The sequence below is a fragment of the Trachypithecus francoisi genome, unplaced genomic scaffold (assembly GCF_009764315.1).
Source record: "Trachypithecus francoisi isolate TF-2019V2 unplaced genomic scaffold, Tfra_2.0 Lachesis_group15, whole genome shotgun sequence".
Lineage (NCBI taxonomy): Eukaryota > Metazoa > Chordata > Mammalia > Primates > Cercopithecidae > Trachypithecus > Trachypithecus francoisi.
In genome coordinates, this window is record NW_022681460.1 from 89,704,889 (window position 1) to 89,717,213 (window position 12,325).

Genomic DNA, 12,325 nt, shown 5'->3' on the forward strand with positions numbered 1-12,325 from the left:
ACCCATAGTTTCAAATTTAAACTCATATGGAGTTTACAGTGTTTTTCAGTCCGGGATTTCTGCCACCATTTGTCATTCTAGAACACTTGGGGGAATGATAGACCAGGATTGGTCATCTTTTGTACAGCTTATTATGTTCAGAGTTGATTATTGATTGACAAATACCCCTCTCTTCTCTCTTTCTCTCTCAACCCTTGCTCTCATGGAGCACTGCTGCTCAAAGTATACATCCCTTCAGTTACCTATATTTTATTGTATTCTCTACCTCCAGTAAATGCAGTTCTTTTCTTTTTCTTGCTTGTTTTTCCCTTGATGTTTTCTAACTTTTTTTTTCTGAGGTGGCTAGTAATAGTTGTCATGTTGTAAACTATAGATGAATCTTCTGTGGATTTTTATATATGTACCATTGGTCTTTATCTTGATGATCTAAACAGATGAGGGAAAAGAGTTGAAGAGAAATGTAGGAAATAGGCATCTCTCTTTGGACTGCAGGGCTTTCCAAAAGCTCTAAGGTTGTGTGTGTTGTTCCACGGGGCCTAGAGGGATAGAAAACCTCCTCAGAACCAGTGACTGCTCCTGGTGAAAATCAAAGTTTAGGCCAATGCTATCTGGGGACCTCAGGAGAAAAGGAAACAGCCAGGATAGAAGAGTTTGATGGGATTTTGTGGTAACCTACAATTGCTTCAGAAATTATTAGGTTGAATTATATAAAATTGCTGATGGTGTTAACCATTTTGACTGACAAAAATGGTAATTTCATATAATTCAACCTAGTGATTCTAAAATGTACTTTTGGATCATAACCCCTTCAAAAGCTAGGGACTGCTATGCTTGATTATGTGTGAGAGTCCCTTTTCTGTAAATCATTTTTTGGTTATAATTATAAGCAGCATGCACACATATTAGGTTTTTACAGACTGTTACTCATGCAGCATGGTCATTTGGCCACAACTAAAACTAGATAAGTATTGGTCACAAGCTGGGACAGCTTCCCCGTGGTCCTACTGCATGCAGCTCAACTTCAATCCCTGAGATCTCCAAACTCTTACTCTAGGCAAACAGTTCTCAACAGGCTACAAAGTCTAGACATGCTGTTGATTGTCTTGGAGGGAAGGAGGATTCTACTGGCATATTGTAGGCGGAGGTTAGGGATGCTGCTAAACATCCTCAATACACAAGACAGGCCCTAATAATGAAGAATTTTCTGCTCCAAAATATCAGTAGTGCCAAGGCTAACAAACTTGTTCTAGACTGAGCATTAGAGAACTCAAGAAAATACCTGCAAACTTGTATATCATCCTTTTTAGTGGTATGAAAAGTTTATAAACAGAAGGGCGGAACTAAGAAGAATTAAGTCTGAAGAAGATATAATAGAATAAAATGGATTGCCTAAATATCCTACAGTTGTGAAAATGCCTGTCTGGTGAACATGCTCAGAGAACTTAGACTTGGATAGTTTTAAAAAAGAGTTGGGTCATCAGAGAGTGAGTTTCTGATGGAATGTGACAGTGCCAAATTTTTTCTTTTTTTCTTTTTCTTTTTTTTTTTTGAGACAGAGTCTCGCTCTGTCCCCCAGGCTGGAGTGCAGTGGTGCGATCTTGGCTCACTGCAAGCTCCGCCTCCCGAGTTCACACCATTCACCTGCCTCAGCCTCCCGAGTAGCTGGGACTACAGGCGCCCGCCACCTCGCCCGGCTAATTTTTTTGTATTTTTAGTAGAGACGGGGATTCACCGTGGTCTTGATCTCCTGACCTCGTGATCCACCCACCTTGGCCTCCCAAAGTGCTGGGATTACAGGCGTGAGCCACCGTGCCCGGCCCAAATTTTTTCTACTGTTTTAATGAAAGGAAATGAAAACAAGAACAGAGGTTATAGAATAGGATAAGAGGGACGGACATTGCCATACAGAAAGTAAACATTTAAAACTTTACTTATTCCTTTTGAATTGAGTAGTTGATGTGTCTACTACTATGGTTACTAAGGTGGGTGCATTTTCGGGTATGAATAGTGGTATAGGTATGAATGGTGGGGGGCGGGGGGGAAGTAATATGATAAACTCTTTAATCCTGAATTTTTAAACTTGATAGCGAGAGGTCTAGCCTTTTATTTGGCATAAATTACCTGGGTGACCCAGAAAGTTCTGTAAATATATTTGACTGAGTTGCTCTTAGCTCTGGGAGCTATAAAGATATATATTAAGAGATGTCCTTATAAAGAGCTGTTAATAATTGAGTATATGAAGCATTGTTTGTGCTATGGGAAAGACAGCTGTATTTTGATTTAGCTTAACTTTTTGAAAAAAAAATGTAAGTGGACATGAGTAGTATATAATTTTGTGTTGCTGATTGTGAACACTGAAGTTTTTTAAATATTAGAAATCACTTTATTCTAGAACTATATTCTGATTAATATTTAAGTTCTCCAGGTAGCTCACCAAGCCTGAAGTGCATTCAAGCCTAGGGCTGAACTACTTGAAGAAACTAATCATTGTTACAGTGTTTTAAGGATTAAAAACATAAAGTTCTATTTGGGGGTGTCAGAAAGATCTTTCCTCTTGACTCCAAACTATAGTGGAACTAGGAACTTGATTCATTTTTCTACCTGTTGGATAGAAGAGAGTGGAACGGATTGGCCTGGTCAAGGATCTCAGCTGTGCATGGCCTCGTAGAAAAAGAAGAGATAGGGCCTGGGGCTTCAGGGGTTGACCTACTGAAAGGTTTGCATTTCTGCTGCTATCAACTTTTATTTCTAAATTTCTGACCAGTCTTCATTTCTCCCAACAATTTACTTATCAGCAAATGTAGTCTCAGCAACTTCTCTTCAGTGTTTTTAAAGAAGTGGAAAAACAATATTTTTAAAAATTAGTTTTCCCTTTTCTTTTTTTCTCCTAGGAATTAAGGATATTTATGGAGGGGAAGCTTAAATTCAGGTGTCCCTCAGTATCTATGGTGGATTGATTCCAGGATTCCCTGTGGATACCAAATTCCGTGGAAGCTCAAGTGCCTGATATAAAATGTAGTGTTTGCATATAACCTGTGCACATTCTCCTGTATGCTTTAAGTCATCCCTGGATTACTTATAATACCTAACACAATGGAAATGCTATGTAAATAGTTGTTATCCCATATTGGTTTTTTATTTGTATTTTTTTATTGTCGTATTTTGTGTGTGTGTGTGTGTGTGTGTGTGTGTGTGTGTGGTGGTTTCCTTTTCAATTATTTTCCATCTGAATTTGGTTGAATCTGAGGATGTGGACCCTGTGGATACAGAAGGCCAGCTGTATTTTTTTTTCATTTCACTTAGGTATTATTTCTTTCTTTTTACTTAAATCCTGCAGTAAAGTGGAATTATGTATTGAGAACTACAGTTGTATTCCTTGGTACTTCCGAGAGAAAACAGACTTGAATTGTTATCGGATGATTCCTCCTAGGAAGTAAGATGAGGGCCATCTTAGATCCTGTGATCTAAGATGTGATAGCCTTGGAATGAAGGCTTGTGATAGCCTTGGAATGAAAAATAGAAAAGAATTTGGGAGACATCTTAGAGATACAGATACAGCAAAGGAGAAAAGTCCCAAATGCCCGCAGCAGCAGTTGCCATTTCTGAACTATTTATTTTTAGGAAACATAAGTTTCACGTGTGTGGGTAGGCAGCTTGATTGGAACAGAAAACTGATGCGTTGTGTCTGCTGTTTGAGTCCCATTTATGAAACACTGCCTTTTTTTTTTTTTTTTTTTTTTTTTTATGGCTCGAGAGCACTCTACCAGGAAGTATTGAATATAAGGAGTTAACTAAGGATAAAATAGCTATTCTTTTCTGAGGATAGAGTAGGAAGTGATGGGTTGTGGTTAGAGCATGAGGGTTAGATATTTTTAAAAGACATTCAGAGCTGGTCAATCAGTGTTGGGAGATGGTAAGTTTACCAATATGGTAAATTCTTCTCTAGAGACACCTAAAATACTGTTTTGGAGATAATTTGAATGTAAACTCCTGAAGTTTATTTTTAGTTCAAGGTTCTTTGAAAAAGAAAACAAAAAACCTCAAGGCTGTCGTGTAAATAGGACATGTGTTAATTTACCTGACATACTTGAAGACTAGACATGGTAATTGATCATTGTGTGGCAGTAGCAGCAAATCAGTAACCCAAGCTGCTCTATCTTCTAAAATCTCCCTAGCAACGAAGTCAGCAAAGGCCATCCTTCCAGCAATTACTGCCAGCTTACAGAACTGGCTTGAGATTCTTTGTGGATTGCCCAGAACACCTAGATCTTCTGTTTCAGTAGTGTATTACAAATGGTCATTTCCACCTCTATAGAACGATCTGTGTTTTTACTTATCCTTTTAAAGTTCTATTCCTATAAATTTCTGATTCTTAAAGCACAGAGTTCTTTTGAGAATCCCATGATAATTTATAAGAAAACAATCAAAAGAGGATAAAATATAAAAGCAGTATAGTATTTCAGCTGGCATGCATGTATTATTTCTACCTCACAGAAAACTGTAGGATAAGGAAATCGAATGACTTGCTTAAAGTCACATTGTTAATGACACAACAAGCTATGCACAAACCCTAAAAGACAAAAATATAAATTTCCCATTTTTGTCTAAATAATTTTCTACTACCCTAGGGATTGACAATATTTGGCACATGGCCAGCTTCCCTCCACCATCCCCTTCTGAAGTAATAGTGGTGCTTGGCCCTAATTTCAGACTCATGCAGGTGGTTGGAAATTTTGCTGGCTCTTGGAGCTCTGTGAGTTCATGGTGTTACATTCATGGTCATTATCTCCTCTACTCCAACTAGTCAGAAAAATCATAATCAATAAATTATACTGTTCATTCTGAAGTGTTGCTGATGCCTGTACCTCAGACTGGCCTACATTGAGAACAGTTTGGGGTATAGCTTGCCAGTGATTCTGAAATGACTGACATGACTCCGAGGGCACCCCCTTATCTGCTCCATAGAAAGCAGAAATCCCTTTGGATGTGTCTCAAACATTGCACAAGGCATGGAGTCTCTTGTGGTTGGGAATGAAGTTAAGAAAGAGTGTGACAAGTAGGTGGAAGTGGGTGGAAAGAGAAACATGAACTAGATACAAGCACGGCTCACCTACACTGCTTTTCTTTCCTTTTCCAGAGAGTGTACAAGAGGTATTTTGTCCAGTTGTTCAGGGGCTACAAGCTTATCATTCTTTATTCCTTTGGTGTCTTCCTCCCCACATCAAATCTATCAGCTATTCCTCTTGACTCTGCTTTTGGAATATCCAGAATCCTACCTTTTGTTTTCCCACTTCTATCCCATTGCCACACTAATATAGGCTCATTGTCACCACTCACCTGAACTATTAAAATAACCTCTTTTATTTGTCTCCCTGACTCCCCTTTCCCCACCCAGTCTGCTCCATATAGCCACAATAGTAATTCTTCAAAATAAAACTTGAGTGACAATACTCCCCTGACCAAAACCCTCTAGCAGCTTCCCATTACATTTTGAATGAAATATCAAGTCCCTTCTGTGACCTATAATGCATAGAGTTGTCTGGAACCTGGTCAGTTATCTGTCTGCCACTCTGTCCCTTGCTTGCTGTTCTCCAGTCACACTGACTTTCTGGTTCTTTCTTGAATCCGTCAGGCGTGCCCTTGCCTTAGGACCTTTGCTTTTGCTGCTTTCCTCTGCCTGGAATGTTCCTTCCCAAGATTACTGAATCGCTGGCTTTCTCACTACATTTAGACCACTTTAAATTTTATTTCCCTGGGGAGGCCTTTTCTGATCACCCTATCTGAAGCAGTATCCTCTATCTATTTATCTTCTTACTTTTTTATTTTTCATAACATTATCTGTGCTTGACATTGTATATCTAGTTGTCTGCCTGTTTCCTTCATTAGAATGTGTGCTCCATGAAGGCAGACACTGTCTGTTTTGTTCACTGCTATTATATGTAGATAATAGATAGAACAGTGCCTGGCACATAGTAGGCACTAAATAAAAATGTGTTAATGAATTAATATATTAATCAACAAAGTATGCCACTTCTGGTTGGTTTTTTTTTTTTTTTTTTTGAGACAGGGTCTTACTCTGTTGCCCAAGTTGATGTGCAGTGAGGCAATCATAGTTCATTGTAACTTTGAATTACTGGGCTCAAGTGATCTTCCCACCTCAGCCTCCCAGCAGCTAGGACTTTTTGTAGAGATGATGATGTCTATCCATTTTGCCCCATCTGGTCTCGAACTCCTGGCCTCAAGCAATCCTCCTGCCATGGCCAAATCTTTTTTGACATAGGCAGCCAAAGGGTGAATCTAATTATAATTTGTGTGTGTGTGTGTGTGAGTGTGGTGTGTGTGTGCGTGTGTGTGTTCCTTCAAGTGTATCAGGCTTTGTGCTATATACTTTGCTTGCATTACCCAATTTAGTAAAACAGCTGTCAGGTAGGTGCTATTATTATCTCCCTTACGGTAATAAAGAAATGGAGGTTAAGAGAGGCAACTTTGCTCTAGTTCACACATTATTAAATAATATAAGGTAATTGAACTAGGTCTCGTCTGGCTCCAAAACCTTAACTCAGTAACTGTGATATATGCTGCATTTCCTAATTTTGAATCTGCCAAAATCCTATTGAGGAACAAATAGTGTAAGAGAATTTTTGTAGCATATATTTCCACAGAGGACTACAAAAAATTACAAAGTATATCTATTTTCTTCAAGATGAAATTTCAAGTTACCAATGACAAACAAACAAATGAAAAGCTCATGACATAAATGTTTAACACTATTATAGTCATTAGGGAAATGCAAAGAAAAACCACCAAGAGATACCACAACATACCTGTTAGAATAGAATAGAAAAAAAAAAAAGACCATATCAAGTCTTGGCAGGGATGTAGAGCAACTAGAATGCTCATACACTGCTGGTGGTAATGTAACATGGTAGAAATGACATCAGGCAAGAAAGTAGTTCCCTAAGATTAAATATTTGAACTTGGGAAGATATATATGGAATATTTTTGGTAGTTTGAAAAACAGCTTTCTGAAAGCAGTTCCCTAAAATTAAATGTTTACTTAAAAATGACTCAACTATTCTACTTCTAGAAAATTACCCAAGAGAAATGAAGGCATATGTCCGTATAAATAGGTATATGTAAATGTTCATAGCAGCTTTATTTGTAATCGCCAAACACTGGAATCACCCTTAATTCATCAACAGGTGAATGAATAAATAATTTTTGTATGTTCATACAATGGAATATACCTCCACAATAAAAAGGAATGAATTATTGAATGAATTATTGATACATTCAATAACATGGATAAATCTCAAAATAATTAGCTAACTGAAAGAATCCAGTCATTCCCTCTCAAGAAAAAAGTTTTATTCCCTTCACATAAAATTTAGAATATGCAAATTTATTTATATTGACTGAAAGCAAATTGATGGTTGCTAAGGAACAGCAGGAGAAGAGAAAGAGGAATTTTTAAAGGATATGGGGAAACTGTTAGAGGTGATGGATATGTTAATTATCTTATTTTTGGTGATAGTTTTATGAACATATAGGTTTGTCAAAACTTACCAAATAGTACACTTTACATGTGTGCAATTCTATTGTCAACTATACTTCCATAAAGCTGTTTTATAAACTGCCAAAAAGATACCAGATACATCTTCCCAAGTTCAAATAAAACTTAGAATTCTAAGAAACTGATACATGACCTATACATAGCGTTTAGATCTCACAATTTTTAAGAATTTTTTTCACCCGGGAGGCGGAGCTTGCAATGAGCCGAGATCGCGCCACTGCCCTCCAGCCAGGGGGACAGAGCAAGACTCCGTCTCAAAAAAAAAGAATTTTTTTCTGTATGTTTATATCTATACTTTGTTTTTTAAATTCTTTAAATGAAAATTATCGTTTTGGTGAGAGAGTAGAGCAGTAGAAACATATAATAACTACTTATGAGAGCATTTGGAGCAGTCACTATGGAAAAAAGCTTTCAAGTTAAATATGTGCATACCCTACAACCTAGCAATTCTCTTTCTAGGTATACAGAAGGCCTTGACCTATGATGGTTCGACCTTTGACTTTTCAACTTTACAATGGTGTGAAACAATTTTGTTTTTGATGTTCAGTATAGTATTCAATAAATTACGTGACATATTCAACACTTTATTATAAAATAGGCTGTGTTTGATGACTTTGCCCAACTATAGGCTAACGTTAGTGTTCTGAGCACATTTACGGTAGGCTGAACTAAGCTATGATGTCCAGTGGGATTGGTGTGTTAAGTGCATTTTCAACTTAATAATATTTTTAACTCACAGTGAGTGTATAAGATATTACCCACAATAAGTCAAGGAGTATCTGTAGATGAAGAACAATTCCTCTCAAACTGGTCTCAAGACTCTTTTGTACTCTTAAATTACTAAGGAACTGAAAAAGCTTTTGTGTATTTGAGATATTTACTATATTAAAAATTACAACTGGGACAGTTTTTTAAAATTCACTTTTAAATAACAATAATAAGTCTGTTAACATGTTACATATAAACATGTTAATACAAATAATACTTTTAGGGAAAATGATTGTTTTAAAAAAACAGTGAAAAGAGTATTATCATTTTACATTTTTATAAATCTTTTTGATTTCTTACTCAATAAAAGATGAGCATTTATATCTGTTTCTGTAATCAGTCTGTTTGGTAATATTATTTTAGTTAAGAGTGTGTGAAGAAAACCTGGCCTCATAAAGATATTCAGTTAGAAAAAATTAGAACCATTTTAATAACCTTTTCAGAAAATTGTGAATATTCTTTTGATACTACACTACAATTCTCCAAGTTGTAGTTTCTTAAGTTTAAATTGCAGTGTTGACTTTGAAACTATATCAGTGAATTTTTTTTACTTTCTGTTACATTAAAATACATTGGTCTGTATCATACTTTGAATAGATTTTTTTACTCATGCATTATTTTGTAATGTTATGCACTAGTCACTTAGAAAATATTGGTTCACTGAGTTATTTACACCTTCCAAACGTTAACTGATTTGATTATTTAAGCTAAAGTGTGTCTTTTATACTTTTGTCTCAACAAATATTTTACACAATGCTCTGCAAAGTGCTGTACATGAAACAGACATTATCACCTTTAAGGAGCTGTGGCATGGTAGAAGTTATGACAAATATACATCTATTCTGAACACCCAGCAGGAACAAAGTGCCTCAAGTTTTAAAGCACAGGAAGGCCACATGGGACTGCATTTGAAAGGGACCAGGAGCCGGGCGCGGTGGCTCAAGCCTGTAATCCTAGCACTTTGGGAGGCCGAGACGGGCGGATCACGAGGGCAGGAGATCGAGACCATCCTGGCTAACACGGTGAAACCCCGTCTCTACTAAAAAATACAAAAATCTAGCCGGGCGAGGTGGAGGGCGCCTGTAGTCCCAGCTACTCAGGAGGCTGAGGCAGGAGAATGGCGTAAACCCGGGAGGCGGAGCTTGCAGTGAGCTGAGATCCGGCCACTGCACTCCAGCCCGGGCGACAGAGCGAGACTCCGTCTGAAAAAAAAAAAAAAAAAAAAAAAAGAGAAAAAAAGAAAGGGACCAGGAAAGATTTCCTGAAGGATCAGGAAAAGTTCAATAAAGGAAAATATTGAGAGAAGGGTGTTGATGGAAAGGGGATGATGACAGAAATTTAAAATCGGTATAAATTAAGAAATAAGCCTGCCTTGATCCACTTGTAATTCAGAACAATTATTGATATCCTTTAGTCTAAGGAGCTTATAGATATTTTTCAGTGATGGAATATCAATTTTTAAAAACATGTATTTTGAAGAGAAATGCAATGCATAAAATGTATAGTTTAATGATTACCAAGTGTGGATTTGGAGTAAGAAGAATACATGTGCATTTTTGTTACAAGTGCATGTTTGTTGCATGGGATTGCCTAGGAAATGGGTATCACATGCAGGTCTCTGCAAGATAAGTGTGGACTGTAACAGAAGTCATGCAGTGTCTGCTGTCCTGAAGAGGTTATCCTGTACTGTTGGAAGTACTTAAGTCTGTACTGTCCGGCTGTGGCTTAGCTTCTGTTGCTTAGCACATGATCTTTGGTTGTCCCAGCTAACTCTTTGACAGCATTAACTGATTTTCTGATGCCGGGCACTCCCTGTTGGCCAGTAGATAATTAAAAAAAAAAAAAGAGTACACCTGTACTCCGGTGGCTCACGCCTGTAATCCCAGCGCTTTGGGAGGCCGAGGCGGGCAGATCACAAGGTCAGAAGATAAAGACCATCCTGGCTAACACGGTGAAACCCTGTCTCTACTAAAGATACAAAAAATTAGCTGGGCATGGTGGTGGGCACCTGTAGTCCCGGGTACTTGGAAGGCTGAGGCAGGAGAATGGCATGAACCTGGGAGGCAGAGCTTGCAGTGAGCGGAGATCACGCCACTGCACTCCAGCCTGGGTGACAGAAGGAGACTCTGTCTCAAAAAAAAATAAAAGAAAATACACCTGGACTCATAATATGTAGATGTGAACAGTGAATATGTTATAAAGGTTTACTCTCTTATAAACTCAGGCCAAAGTATAGTAATTTAATGTATGCATGTTCTACGAAAGCTTACATGTGTGTAGAATTATTTTCTCTTTTAATATTTGACCTCATTCTGCCACTCATGTGAAAAGTGTATTCACTAGCACCTTTCAAAGTTCGAATCCAAATGAGTTATACTTTTAGCTATTAAGTTTGAAGAGTACATTTATGTTATTGCCTTCAAATGGCATATTGAATAAATGCCCACATTTGAGACATTGTGCTTATAGCAGTAACAAAGAAGATTAAATATATGAGGCTTAGCCTTCCTGGAGTTTATAATTTTAAAAATGGCACAAGTACCAGCAAACAGGTAAATTCAGAAGAGAGTACAGAATAAAATTAAGAAGCAAAATATACTCGAGAATAAATAAATATATTGGGTAAGTAATATATGTACATGTCCATGGGTAAAATATTACAGTTTAATTTTTTAAAATTTTGTTATCAGCTGTTATCAAAGTACTTTTGAGGTCATATTTTAGTAAACAGGTTTATATGTTCCAAGTTTGAAATGAATTTTTGTATATAATTGTTAATATCATTGATTAATATCTTCTATTTTCATAGATTTGATCCAGGCTACCAACGAGACCAATGTTAATATTCCTCAGATGGCTGACACTCTCTTTGAGCGGGCAACAAACAGTAGCTGGGTGGTTGTGTTTAAGGCTTTAGTGACAACACATCATCTCATGGTGCATGGAAATGAGGTAAACTAAGTAAACTTTTCGCTTTTTTTGATGGAGGAAGGAGGCTTTTAGGAATAGCATGGTGATGATTTAAGGCTCTTTGAATTTTCACTAATTCGGAGAAAAAGAAAAGGAAATACACAGTTCCAGATCATCTAGAATACAAGTTTAATCTTCTCCTTAGTTATTTAACAAAAAATAAACTTTAAGCTAGACATTGTCTTAGAGATATGAGGTATAGGTATACCTCAGAGATATTGCGGGTTTGATTCCCAACCACTGCAAAAAAAAAAACCTTATATTGCAATAAAGTGAGTCACACAAATGTTTTGGTTTCCCAGTGCATGTAAAAGTTACATTTACACTTATACTGTACTCTATTTAAGTGTACAATAATATTATGTCTAAAAAAGTACATATCTTAATTTTGAAATCCTTTATTGCTAAAAAAAATGATTATCAAATGATCATCTGAGCCTTCAGTGAGTTGTAATCTTTGCTGCTAGAAGGTCTTGCCCTGATGTTGATGGCTGCTGACTGATTAGGATGGTGGTTGCTGAAGTAACTGCAGAAATTTATTAAATTAAGACAACAGTGAAGTTTGCCACATCAATTGACTGTTCCTTTTACAAAAGATTTCTCTGTAGCATTCAATGCTCTTTGATAGCATTTTATCTACAGCAGAACTTCTTTCAAAATTGGAGTTAATCTCTCAAACCTTGCTACTGCTTTATCAGCTGTTTATGTAATTTCTATACCCTTTGTTGTTATTTTAACAATGTTCACAGTATCTTTACCAGGAGAAGATTTTATCTCAATAAACCACTTTCTTTCTCATCCATAAGAAGAAATTCCTTATCCATTGAAGTTTTATCAAGAGATTATAGCAATTCAGTCCCATCTTCAGGCTCCATGTCTAATTCTAGTTATCTTGCTATTTTCCACACATCTGCAGTTACTTCCTCTACTGGTCTTGAATCCCTCGAAGTCATCCATAGGGGCTGAAATGCTCTTCTGCCAGATTCCTGCTAATGTTGGTAACTGTGTGTCCTC

General features: G+C 37.0%; 1 protein-coding gene across 14 annotated transcripts in view; it reads left to right on the forward strand.

The window, feature by feature from the left end:
* Positions 1–12,325, forward strand: part of SNAP91 (synaptosome associated protein 91) — a 158,907-nt gene that overhangs the window by 27,519 nt on the left and 119,063 nt on the right. For all 14 annotated transcript variants that reach the window (XM_033235534.1, XM_033235532.1, XM_033235536.1 and 11 more), the window contains one exon: positions 11,151–11,293. In XM_033235534.1, coding sequence (XP_033091425.1) covers positions 11,151–11,293 — 143 coding nt within the window. The remainder of the gene's footprint in view (positions 1–11,150; positions 11,294–12,325) is intronic.